This window comes from Zingiber officinale, chromosome 5A (assembly GCF_018446385.1).
Source record: "Zingiber officinale cultivar Zhangliang chromosome 5A, Zo_v1.1, whole genome shotgun sequence".
NCBI lineage: Eukaryota > Viridiplantae > Streptophyta > Magnoliopsida > Zingiberales > Zingiberaceae > Zingiber > Zingiber officinale.
This window is the reverse complement of record NC_055994.1, coordinates 132,329,713-132,342,841: the sequence shown is the minus strand read 5'-3', so window position 1 is coordinate 132,342,841 and position 13,129 is coordinate 132,329,713. Positions and strand designations below refer to the sequence as shown.

The 13,129-nt window shown below is 40.7% G+C and overlaps 2 protein-coding genes across 6 annotated transcripts; one reads left to right on the top strand and one right to left on the bottom strand.

Annotated features, from left to right (window-relative positions):
* Window positions 1-319: 319 nt before the first annotated feature.
* Window positions 320-10,388, bottom strand: LOC121981878 (transcription factor GTE4-like). Of its 4 annotated transcripts, none has more exons than XR_006111947.1 (5): window positions 8,588-10,386; window positions 8,455-8,500; window positions 8,227-8,374; window positions 8,086-8,162; window positions 320-752 (listed from the first exon to the last, which is right to left on the bottom strand). XR_006111947.1 is itself a non-coding variant. In XM_042534638.1 (5 exons), exons 1-4 carry the CDS (start codon window positions 10,151-10,153, stop codon window positions 8,101-8,103), a joined length of 1,791 nt encoding a protein of 596 aa, XP_042390572.1. In that variant the 5' UTR covers window positions 10,154-10,386; the 3' UTR covers window positions 320-752; window positions 8,086-8,100. The 4 variants fall into 4 exon arrangements, 3 of the variants coding, with proteins under 3 accessions (XP_042390572.1, XP_042390573.1, XP_042390574.1); XM_042534638.1 differs by having other exon boundaries at window positions 8,258-8,374; XM_042534639.1 differs by lacking the exon at window positions 320-752 and adding an exon at window positions 7,170-7,208 and having other exon boundaries at window positions 8,258-8,374.
* A 483-nt stretch (window positions 10,389-10,871) lies between these two features.
* On the top strand, window positions 10,872-12,667 carry LOC121981879 (basic leucine zipper 6-like). 2 transcript variants are annotated; one of them, XM_042534642.1, is made up of 4 exons: window positions 10,872-11,852; window positions 11,921-12,011; window positions 12,097-12,223; window positions 12,304-12,667. In XM_042534642.1, the coding sequence occupies exons 1-4, from the start codon at window positions 11,485-11,487 to the stop codon at window positions 12,369-12,371; spliced, it is 654 nt and encodes a 217-aa protein (XP_042390576.1). In that variant the 5' UTR covers window positions 10,872-11,484; the 3' UTR covers window positions 12,372-12,667. The 2 variants fall into 2 exon arrangements, with proteins under 2 accessions (XP_042390576.1, XP_042390575.1); XM_042534641.1 differs by having other exon boundaries at window positions 10,880-11,852; window positions 12,295-12,667.
* The last annotated feature ends 462 nt before the right edge of the window (window positions 12,668-13,129 follow it).

Below are 13,129 nucleotides of genomic sequence, written 5' to 3'. Positions count from 1 at the left end.
GTTTTTTTATTTGAATATGTATTAAAACCATTAATTAAAAATAAATAAAATACACGGAGGAGCTAACTATCTGTTAATCTCTTTTTTATTAACTATTATTGCAAATAGATTGTGCAATTGAATATCATGAAGACGCTTCAAACACTCATAGAATGCAACAGTTTAACTCAGCGGATTCACCCCAAGCAAAGTCATTTTATTGAACACATAATTGGGGCCTTCCTTTTTTGTAAATGGACCATTCAAGTCAAGATATTTTACTAATCATCATTTGACCAACACAAATCCAATTAGCATCTATAATCCGGAAATCACAGGATCAAGCAAACAAATGATGCAATGAGACGTACACAACAATGGTACAGAATTGGTGGTGTCAGATTTTTTTTACACATGGTGAGTTATACAAGTCAGGCTGGATGGCTGGGCTGCTGAGGAACTAAATATACATCATTCGGAGGTGCAGGACAAACACCTAACTAAATAATTATTTTGAATAAATTACACCCTACAATGGCTATTTGCATGAATGAGGAACTGGAAACGAGACCAGAAGGCTTTCTACCACTTTCAGTGATGTCAAACCATGACTACTTAAACACTACAACTAGATAATATCATATCTTCATGCATCACATAACATACTGTTTTCAGTCAGAGTCCATGTTCCCAGTTACCACCACCAGTGTGTTTTATAGCATTATCCCAGATCATTAGTCCAGCAGCCATCTGATTTAATGTGCAACTGGATTCTGTTGTCACAAAACAAAAATATTTGGTGGGAACAAACGAAGTAACAAGAGTACCATGACGAACTTAACAAATAATGAGAGAAAAGTCATGAATGGTAATTAAGTTGCAACATATCAAGCAAATGAAAGAAAAAAAAATGTATAGGAATATTGGGGTGTGGATCATAAATAACCAAACTTTGGACAGGAGACTGCAAGAGCTACACATGTTCCAACCCTATCAGACTACACAAAAGTGCCTTTGGTATTTTATACATTCACATTGTTTGTGTCTGTCTCACTTGCAATAGATAACATTGACTAACTTGTGCTGTTGACCATTAATATCTAACTACATATTGATAACATTCACAAACATTGACAAACTTGCATTTACAGTTTTCCATGAAATAGAAAGCAAGCTCTAACTATGTGATAATTATATAAATTTTAGTGTAATGAGTTTGAGTTTCAAGATGTATTTTAGTTGCTTTAAGGTTTGTGACTTAGTTTGGTCGAATTCATATCTCTTGTGAATCATTGTGATAATTTCTGATTGTTAAGTACGGAAGAAAATTGTCTGCCATGGTCATCTTAGAACTAGTGGTACTTGGAGGTCTTTCTTGAAAAAAGAGAGGAATTGTATAAAACGCATGACTAATGATCCATAAAGAGAGTATATTTCATGCTCCTGGCCCGGTTGTGGACCAATTTAGGATGAGATCTGTTGTTTCCAAAACATCTGATTGTTAAACGACTAAGATCTTGATTAAATTCCTCTTGGACTTAATCTAGTACGGAGATAGGTTGGCCTTGTGGATTGATGGCTGCAAGAGAAGCAAATCCAGGGTACAGAGGTAGATATGCTAGTCTTAAGTTGATCGACAAGTTGCTAAAGAGTTATAGCTAAATTAAGTTCACTGATCAATAATTCAGAAAATCTGCAGACTAACAGTGATTAGGTTTACTTGATACCATTTTCTCAGTAACATCAAACACCCATTCGAAATGCGGACTTCGGAAAAGAAAAAACACAAAGTCCACTTGAAATTGATCAGAAGTCAAAAATAAATAGCTCAATTAATTATCTAATTTGTATGAAAATAGATGATCTCTACCAACTTGGCTAATTCCAAAATGGATTAGTAAAAAAAATGGAAACTTACAGCGAGCACATGGTGCAGTGTTATGACTATACATTAAAAGAATAGTGTATTAATGATAAAAAAAGTTATTATTAAAATTTAATAATTTATCAAGAAAATTTCGTTTTACCCACCCTTTATACTTTACTAACTTTTTTTACTTCGCCCTTGTATTTTAAAATAATGAATTTTGTCTGCCATGGTTTACAAAACATAACCAAAATATCCTAGTCTTAATATTATCTCTTCTCCCACACAAAGTATGATCATTTTTTTTTCATGTCCCATGCTTTGAAATCCAATAAGAGGCACTAGAACACATATTGCCCTACTTATTTGCTGAAATCCAACAAGAGACACTAGAATCATCTCTTACAAAGACAACCCTTGATTGTTCGTTTTTGTACCTATGTGAGGCGTTGCAAGACTCAACAAATCATTATGCTCCCTTACTCAAGGAAGTTGAGTTCTTCTTGGCAAAAGATAATGAAGCGGTTAAGATTTAGTTTTAAAAAAAAAATTGGTGTATTTATCTAAAGAATTTGTTGGAGTGTTTGGACAACTAAATTGTATTTCTATAAAGAATGTTGGTCTATAAAAAGGTCAGGATCTCTTGTATTAAACCATCTTTAAATTAAAAATAATTTTCTCTTTAGGTGACTTTAGTTGTTCTTGGTGCTTCATCATATTATGCAACCAATGATAAAAAGTGGGCCCACAAAAAAGTTAGAGAAATGAAAGTTAAGATAAAAGATGGAAATTACTGCATTAGAGAGTTGAAGAATGAAAATTATTCACCTACTAGATGCAAAGTGATAGTTCTAGTGATGATAGGTATGTTAATGGAAGGACATCTAGTATAATGATGGACTAATATGGTGGGTAGATTTTGTTGGAGATTCTCTAGAAAATTTCTAGGTGTGCAAGCGTACATTTTGGAACGACTGTGCCACTGAAGCTTGTATAGATTGGGTTGATGGCATCAAAGGAAGATGGAATGATGTAGCAAACTTAAATGAAATGATACATGTGAAAGCAAAGCTTAGAACTAGCTTATACTTGGTAGAATCATTAAAAGAATGATGGTCCAAACAGGTGAAAGGAACAGTTGCAACATGGGATAAGAATTTTGGCCCAATTTTTGCCTTGCGAAATTCATCAATATTGTATCAAAGAATACCATACTCAGGTTATTGAGAAACCAGTATACTTCTTCATAAATTTTAATTTAAATAAACCCAGATGCAACTGAAGTTCAAGATGTTAGTCTTTGTATAAGTGGACAGAAAATGGTTGTGCTACACGAAGTTCCATGAAGAGATCTCAATAAAGTGACACGTGCACCAACTCACATTTGGAAGTTGAGGTACAACATGGCCACATCGTCTCTAAAGGGCATGGTAATGACCCTATCACTCATGCATCAACTAATAAGGTGGATAATTAAACTAAAGTTATGAAAAACACATGAACCTCAGCCAACCATTGAAAGTAATAGAAATAGCAGCCAAAGAATAGTCTAGTAAGCATGAGAAAGTAGTGGTTAGGTGCAATATGATAATATATGTTGGGCCCAAGTAGTGTTAAAAGAAGACTGATAAGAGAGTAAAATTGCTGAAGATTAAGAGGCTAATTGTGTTGAAAACCTGAAAAGTATTGAGGAGGATGTAGGCCCTAGATTTTGAACTAAAAATTAGGTGGCAGAAAAAGGGATTGGGTTGATGCCACTTGGAAGCAGTGATCACATAAAGACAGTTGTTTTCTCCTCAATTAAGCAACAACAATTATTTAAGGGATTCTGCAGCACATTTGCGGATGATAAAAGCTTAGCTACTTGATAATTTGAAAATAGGCATTGAGAATTTTCTTTCTTAAGCAAGTGCCGAATATTGGTCTGGGAGTAATTTATTAAGTTCAAACTATCCCTCTTCCACCACGCAGACACTATGGTAGGTGAAGTCAGCCCTTGAGAACCTATTATCATTTATGAAGACTTTGTCACATTCTATCATTTGATACAATGTCATTAGTGGAAGCATTTTATGTTGGTGCAGCGGAGGCCGGCAAGAGGGGGGTGAATTGCTGAATACACAAAGTAAAAATACCCTCCTCGGATTTCAACTCAGAAAAGCAATAGTAAAATAATAACAATTAAATTAACAGAAGTAAAAAGAAACTCCGCAATTAACCTGGTTACAACCAAGGAGGTTGTTAATCCAGGACGATGAAAAAGCGCACTAGAAGAATCTCCTTTGCTGAAGGCGGAGAAGCCTTTTACACACTAACGGCTCAGAACTATTACTAGGAATTAAGTACAGAGTTGATTGTCAAAGTTGTTGTTTAATTCCTAGCTCCAGGGGCCTTTTTATAGCTCCTGGAAAGTCTATCCCGAGGGTCCAAGGCGCCTCCAACAAGGTTTAAGGAGTCTCCCGCTCGGTCAACGGATAAAACTTTATCCGTAGCGTAAACGGTCAAAACAGACTGTTGAAGGCGCCTTGAACAGGCTTGAAGGCGCCTTCAAGCTTGTTTAAGGCGCCTTCAAGCTACAGTAATTTCTGCTACAGTAATTTCCAGCCTCTTTTGGCTCCTTTTCTTCTTCGCTTTGGCTTCCGAAGCTCCGTTCTTTTGGGTGATTGCGGCCAACCGGAATAGGGCTCACCCGAACCCAATTCCCGGCCTTCTCCTCGAGCAGCCTTCCGTCCCGGCTTAACGTCCCTCGAACGCCGCGCACGCTCTTCACGCCCACCGGAGTACTCTTCCGCAGCTCTCTCGTCCTTCGGACGCACCGAGCCCGTCGGCTCCCTTCCGTCCTCGCTAGCTGCGTCTTCCGCTCGACTTCCTGTGTTCCTAAGCTCCTGCACACTCAGACACAGGGATCAAACACAGCAGGACCTAACTAACTTGGTTGATTACATCAAAACTACCACGGGGTCCAACAATCTCCCCCTTTTTGATGTGCATCAACCCAAGTTCAAGTTAGGGTTAAAATATACATAAAGAGTAATTTTAAAGAAAAAATTACTAAACTAACAAGTTAAGCATAATTTTTGCAATTCGTAAAATTGCAACACTTTTTATAAAAATAATAACAAAAATTTTAAATTTTTCTAACTCCCCCTAAACTTGTACTTTTCTCTCCCCCTTTGATCACAGCAAAAATGGGGTCCTAATTAGAGGGAACTTTAAAAAAAATTCTAAGTTAAAAGACTTTTTGAAAAAATCCAAGTAAATGAACTTTTAGAATTTTTCAGAAGAATATTTAAAAAGAATTCTAAGGATTTTCCAAAAACAATTCAAGTCAAAAAAGCAAATTAAGTCTTTAGAATTTTTCAAGAAAAAATATTTCTAAAAATGAATTTATAAACAAAATTTTCAAAAATGTTTGATTAAACTTTCAAAGCATTATTTAATTCTAATTTTAAAATGCTTTTTCAGAAAGTTAATTAAACCTTTCATTTCAATATTTCAGCTTCCAGGTCGTGGCGAGGCACTAGGCCTTCTTGGTTATTGGAGCAACAACCACTTCCTTGACAAAGCTTTATAAAGAAATTTACTGTTTAATTTTCTTCTCTGAAAGCGCTAAGTTTAATATTTCAACTGAGATCAGATATTATGATTTTTAAATTTCCATTTTAACTTCTCATAAGTTCTTAATTCATAGTTTTTTAGAATTATGGCAAAAGATATTGAGCATGCAAAAAATTGTACATTTTCTATTGTTAGTTTGTCAAAATCTTTTAATTGACAAATTGTGTTTTTTAACTCAATATTCTTTAATAGTTTTTCAGTTTTTAATTTAAAATATTCTTTCGACGAAATAATTTGTAATTCACGAAAACCTTTCGGCAATATTTCAATTGAAGCAATTAATTTGCCAAGAGGTGGAGACCATACCTGACTTACCTTGTCGGTGGTTGATTCTCCTCCTGTCGAGTTATTTTCGTCTTCTGACCCCCTTCATCGATGCTCATTTGTGATGAGCATTCTAGGTCTTCAAGTTGGAGTTCGGTTACTGGTTCTGTCTCGGCACTTACCTCAGTTTCGGACTCTTCTGACGTCGGATCAGTGTCCATCGAGGAGTCGGATTCAACTTTAATTTGTTCTTCGTGGAGTTTTAAGAACTTTTCCCAAAGTTCTTTTGCGCTATTGTACTTTCCGACTTTGTCGAGATCTTCATTTGGTATTGTGGTTAGAAGATGAAATTCAGCTCGTGCATTTGCCATAAACTCGTCACGTTGCTTCTCGTTCCAGAGGTATTTCTCGAGCTCTTCTCCGTTTGCTTTCTTTGGTGCTTCATAACCAGATTTCATTATTAGATAAATAGAAAAATCAGAGTTAAGGTATACCTCCATCTTTTGCTTCCATGAAGCAAACTCCCCCTCGAATGCAGGTGGGTAGTCACTGTCTCCGGCCATCGTTTTGATCGTTGTGCGTCAGTCGGCGGTTAGTCCTTCTGAGCAGTCTGGCTCTGATACCACTTGTTGGTACAGCGGAGTGCCGGCAAGAGGGGGGTGAATTGCTGAAAACAAAAATTAAACTATACCCTCCTCGTACTTTCAACTCAGTTAGTGCAATAGTTAACAAAATAATAAAACAGTAAAAGAAATTAACAGACGTTACAACCAAGAGGGTTGTTAATCCAGGCAGTGAGAAAGCACTAAAAGAATCTCCTTTCTGAAGGCGGAGAAGCCTTTTACACTTTCAAAGCTCAGAACTATTGCTAGGAAACACTACACAGTTGATTTGTTGTTTAATTCCTAGCTCCAGGGGCCTTTTTATAGCTCCTGGAAAGTCTATCCCGAGGGTCCAAGGCGCCTCCAACAAGGTTTAAGGCGCCTCCAGCTCGGTCAGCGGATAAAACTTTATCCGTAGCGTAAACGGTCAAAACAGACTGTTGAAGGCGCCTTGAACAGGCTTGAAGGCGCCTTCAAGCTGGTTTAAGGCGCCTTCAAGCTTGTTTAAGGCGCCTTCAAGCTTGTTTAAGGCGCCTTCAAGCTACAGTAATTTCTGCTACATTAACTTTCTGCTACAGTAATTTCCAGCCTCTTTTGGCTCCTTTTCTTCTTCGCTTTGGCTTCCGAAGCTCCGTTCTTTTGGGTGATTGCGGCCAACCGGAATAGGGCTCACCCGAACCCAATTCCCGGCCTTCTCCTCGAGCAGCCTTCCGTCCCGGCTTAACGTCCCTCGAGCGCCGCGCACGCTCTTCACGCCCACCGGAGTACTCTTCCGCAGCTCTCTCGTCCTTCGGACGCACCGAGCCCGTCGGCTCCCTTCCCGTGTCGTCCTTCTCGCTAGCTGCGTCTTCCGCTCGACTTCCTGTGTTCCTAAGCTCCTGCACACTCAGACACAGGGATCAAACACAGCAGGACCTAACTAACTTGGTTGATCACATCAAAACTACCACGGGGTCCAACATTTTAATGGCTACGTTACAGATTAAAACTGGTTCTGCAGTAGCAAGGTTACCAACTCACCTAAATAAATACCTTGTAGAAGTTTTGAGGAAAAGTATTTCCATCCCATTTTAAAAACACAAGAAAAAAAAACAGCCATGTACAATGATCATAATCTGATTTGGCATGACAGAATAAAACATATTGAGACATATTATTGTCTCATCAAAGAAAGTTGAATCAACATTGATTTTTTTTTTCTTTTCAGTGGAAATCATTATTGATTTGTATTCAATTAATCAAGACAAATAATTTATTTACAAGTGCCAATCATTAGGAACGGCCTTAACGGTGAAGCTTTTCATCCAATTGAACACATAAGTATAAGAGAGACTTATGCAACATCACAAGGGAGAGTGCTAAGCATTAAGTTAGGTAAATGCTTGCCTTGCCTGTGATTAGGGGTACTTAAGGTAACTAAGTTATGATTAAAGAAATAATTTGCGAAATATTAAATGATCTATTTTAGTCAATGAAGTGACTCAGTTTGTATAAAGCAATCGATTTTTATTGATCACAATATTGCTGCAAATATACAGCTAGTCTAGGTATCTTTAGATGACAACATAACCTTTTAGTCAAACTCTATTTGCCTACCTTTCTTTTTAATATTCCAACTGTAAAATTACTAAAATGAGAAAGAATGCATGACATATTACCTCACAAGAACTTCAGAAAGCATAATAAAATTTTATGATTTGAAACATAGACCACACAATTGACATTCTAGTTTAATGTGAATGAAACAAATAGTACCTTTCCCAAGTAAGTTCATGTTCTAGGTGAATGCGCAGCATCTGAACCATATGCAGAGGAACTTTCACTATCTGAATCTGAAAAAGGGTACTTCCTTAGTTATAATGCTTAGGAGAAAAATACTTGCAGCATTTTATTTACCAAGAAACAAGAGCACAGTAGATTATGCTACCAGTAGATGAAGATCCAGAACCACTACTAGAGCTGCTTGAACTAGATCGACTTCCATTATCTCCCTTCTTTTGTCCTCCAACAGGTGAAGAAGAAGCTACATATTTCTCATCCACCACTGAGTGTCAAATTAACCTGTCAGCAACATAGAATAATACTGTAATAAAGAAAAAGCATCTGTAAATAAACACAGTTCACCTTTCTTGCTATTCTCAAGCAACTCAGTAACAATTGGATTGTGAGTCTGAAAATAGGTAGATAGAGGTATGATTAAACCTACAATTCATGCTATAAATGAAAAGGTAGAAAATTAAGATGTGCTAACTCCTACCTTTTCATGTGATGTTTCACGTGCATCAACTTCAGTCTCAGACTTAGCAAGAATTGCAAGCTCAGCCTTCCTCTTGTTCTTGCTCAGACTCTTCTTGTAATTTGTCATAAATCTATCCAGCTCCCAAAGTGTCTCCACATCAACACTATCTATATCAACTTCAATCTCATCATCATGTTGGCTAAGAGAAAAATTTCTCTTCTTAATAATCTGCACGATGTTCTCCAACTTCTCTGGAGGCAGATTTTGCAAGTTATTACTTAGTCTCTGCTTCTCCTCAAAGGTCATGTCCCTCTTATTCAGATCCTTGGCCTTAGGTTTCTTTAGAGCTGGTGCTCGACCTATGTGCATTGGGTGGCTCACTGGCTTTATTTTTTGTTCAACTGCAACAGGATGCACGGTGGAATCTGACCTCTCCAACATTCTCATGTCACCAGGCCGAGGCTTCTTTGAGTTTGAGGCTGGTGGATAGGCAAGATAGGAGAACTCACCCTCAATGGCAGGCCACAGCTCCTCAAACAGTTGCAGAAGTTGATCAGCCATGACGTGGACATCCTGTCCCTTTGGATTGTAAGTCATGGCATTGCGAAAGGTCAGCCTAACATCCTCAGCAAAATCTCGTGGGGAGCTGTACCAGTTCTTAGCAAGCCGAGACTTAACTGTGCCAAAGTCCATCGGATGCTTGATAATGGTATAATAATCATGGAGACCAAGCGCCTTGGCATCAACTGGCTTGTTGAACACCCAGCCAAACTTGTGCTTCATCAGCTTGGAGAGAAGTAAGCCACAACTCTTGAAGGCTTGTGCATAGATCTTCTTCTCATCCATAGGGGAACTGTCGAATTCTGATAACCCCAAAGATTGCTTCTTTCCAGTATTCGTCTTGGATTTCTTCTGGCTATGAGGATCAGGCTGTGATAATTTATCCTTCCCTAGAAGGAAATCAGAATTCTTATAGTACTGGTTGACCTTCGGAGTCCGCTTCTCCTTCTCCGCTCCCTCCCCTAGGTTATCGTTCGTGAAATCAACAGAGACGCTGACGAAAGGGCGGAATTGTCCAGCAGGGGCAGTCGTAGGCGTGGCGACCTCCGATGCTCTCTTTGTGGAGACAGGCGTGTTTGGATCAGTAGCCGAGAGCTGTGAATGTGCGTATCCAGCAGCGGAGGCGACCAGGGGCTCATGGGCCTCCAGACGGCGGGAGAGGGTGCGGATCTGCTCGAGCTCGGAGGCCAGCTTCCTGCGCAGGTCCCGCACCTCCTGACGTGAACTGGGAGCAAGGCTGACGGTGGCGATGCGGCCATGGCCATTGGCCTCGGCCGAGAGTCGCTTCGACCTGAACGAGGCATCGTCGGCAGCGGGAGGAAGATGCGATTTTTGGCGGCGGACGGAGCCAAGTTCCTCATCTTCTTCTTCAGCGGCCGAGGCCTGCGCAGGTGGCTGGGAATTGGGCGACGATCTAGGGATCTTGTTGAAGGACTTGCGCGCGTAGACCTTGCCGCTCTCCGTCCATCTGTGATTACCGCGGGAACCGTCACCTCCGGCGCCGACTAGCGGCCCAGACGCCATAAAATCCTTCCCCACGATCGTTCAATTCCCACACCGACAACAAAGGGGGCAGGAAAGAACCAAACACAGCTGCAACCTACATCCCCTTCTAGGGTTCCAGAAAGGGTTAAAAAAAATCGAGATTTCAAGGAGAGATCTGCGTAATTCGGTAAGGTCAACCGAATCGGAGGAGCAGTGGAAGATTGCGAGAGTTTTGCTTGCGATCGGATGCTTCGGTTTGGCAGATTGCGAATGAAGAAGTGGATGACGGCGTGGACAAAAATGGGGCTCGCTGACGCTCGGAGTGACAACATCGAGTTTGACACGTGGCCGATTACGTTTTCAGAAAAAAAAATTAAAAATTAAAAATTAATTTTTTTTATTACCGACTATAGATCTTTCCAACGAACGCAGCACTCGAGGGAAATAGCATCTGCTTTTGGCCAGCCAAAGCCAAATGCCAACTAACTCTTCCAAATTACTTACGTTGTCCACAAATCTCCGTATATGAACATCAAAGACCATGCATCTTTTACCTTCCGATCAGTAGAGGAGACGATGAAGGCATTAACCTTGTCCTGTACTGTAGAATTCATCGTAGTGAGAGACCGACTAACGCCCAGTGAAAGTACGTACGACGCTCATTCAAGCTTTGGGAGACTTGAATCGTCTCATCTATTTTTGTGTGTGTGATAAATGAGAAGATATGCACAGTAGGACAAGTAGAGAGAGCATCGAGAATGAACAGATAGATAGATATGCTACGTGTGTGGAGTGAAGTGGCGTGCAAGGACTGCATGCACATGGAGGAACATGATTTTGAATCCAGTACATCTTCGTTCTCTCTCCCTCTTCCTCCTCTCTTTTGTCTGATCCACTTTTCACACTCCGTCTCTCCTCCGCCTGTAACTTTGAGTTTTACTACTGGCGGGATAAATCGGTGGGACTAGTGGGACGAACGAATCGTCTTTTGCCATTTTGCCATATGAGCTTACTGATGGATGGAATGATCGGTGTGCCCGTGTCAAACACCCTTTGTTGTTGTTAGTGTTCCTTAATGCATGCCCTGCTTCTCCGCCTCATCCTCCTCCTCCTCCTCCTCCTCTTGTTCTCTCTGCCTCAATAGCTAGCTGTTTCTAGCTGTCCCTCTTCCCTTTGTCATGTGACGCTCACTCTCAGTGCCACGCCGTGCCTGCCTCGTGCCATCGAATAAGAATTCTCCCCAAGCGCCACCGCCACATTCTCCACCGCCCGCCACAGGCATAATTCCCCACGCGCAGCGCGAAATCCTGACCGATCCCTGCCATTGCTTGCTCCTTTGCTGTGGGCTCCGGCGAGCGGATTCATCATTCATGGAGCGCGAGTTGCCTCCCAGAGCCCCCCACTCGGCGGAGGCCAATTGGCCTAGTTTTTGCCACCCGATCTCCAGCGGAGGCGGTGGCGGCGCAGCCGAGTCCTTGTGGGTTGACGAATTCCTCGACTTTTCGGCCGCCAAGCGCGCCGCTAGCAGGCGGTCGGCTAGCGACTCGGTCGCGTTTGTCGAGACGGCGCCGGCGGACGGGAACGACGCCGACCAGATGATCATGTCCATGTTCTCCGACGAGGTGCCACGCTCGCCGTCGGAGACCGCGCCGGGCGCTGCAGGCGACCAGAGCACGGAGCAGAAAGCTGCTGCTGCCGCTGCTTCAGAGCAAATTGTCGATCCCAAAAGAGCCAAGAGGTGAGAAAGATACGAATAGCTAAATCGTAGCGTTCGATCCTTACTTTGTTTCTCAATTTTCCGTGAAGGATACTGGCAAATCGACAATCTGCACAGAGATCCCGAATTAGGAAGCTCCAATACATCTCTGAGTTGGAAAGGAGTGTCACATCGCTCGAGGTAACATGAAGATAATATTATCACACGAATTAATGACTGTACTCAATTTCTTCAATTTCCTTTCCCTTCCCTTCCCTACCCTAAGACTGAGGTGTCAACATTGTCTCCTCGAGTGGCGTTCCTCGATCAACAGAGATCTCTGCTCACCCTGGGCAACAGCCATCTCAAGCAACGAATTGCTGCGCTTGCCCAGGACAAGGTCTTTAAAGACGGTAAGTCAAGTTCCAGGTCTTCGTTTTGGTTCTTTGTTATATAATCTGGGGGAGAGATCGAATTGTTGCAGCACATCAAGAGGCGCTGAGGAAGGAGATAGACAGGCTGAGGCAAATCTACCAGCAGCAGAGCTTCAAAGCAGGCTAAAACTGATAACATACCCCGCCCCTACCACGTGATGGCTCCGTTGTCCAGGAGGGACACAAGGTCCCGCCCTCGATTAATTATGACCGCCATTGCTCATCGTTGACTTGCGAATCCAGGCTTGGGATTTGTAGCGATGATTTAAATAGTTTTTTTTTATAATCTTTCTTTCATTTTGGCAATTCATGTTGGGGAGTAAAAAAAGGATTGTGAGGATTGTGGGGTTGCTGCTGTTGTTATAAATGTGTGTTCAGTTATTAACTAATTGATTTGGAAGGTTTGCTAATTGTATTGTAGCCTTATCCTTTGTTTTCACATGCTTCCCGGAAAAGTTGTCAACTGTCGTAAAAAAATAAATGATGAGAAATTTATTTCAGGAAACATGCTAGTGATTGTAACACTCCAAATAACCACTTGGCTATACCTTCTAACCAAAACTTAATCCTAAATAGTTGGCTATACCTTCTAACCAAAACTTAATCCTAAATAGTAGATGACGTTAATGGCAATTTTTAGTTGTTTAGATGGATGAACATAAGAAACTAGGGGGAAATACTTTTGAAGGTACTTTTCACTCGATGGAATTAATTTAACTAAGATGACGTTCGATTCTCTTTTAGAAATCGGAATGGAAATGAGTATTATAGTATTATGAAATAAAAATGGATATGAACTTGGATATCATTCTTAAAAATAATATTTGGTTAGTTGAATATTTTCAATCGGAATGAACCTAAATTTTTTTTTTTTACCCTTAGAGG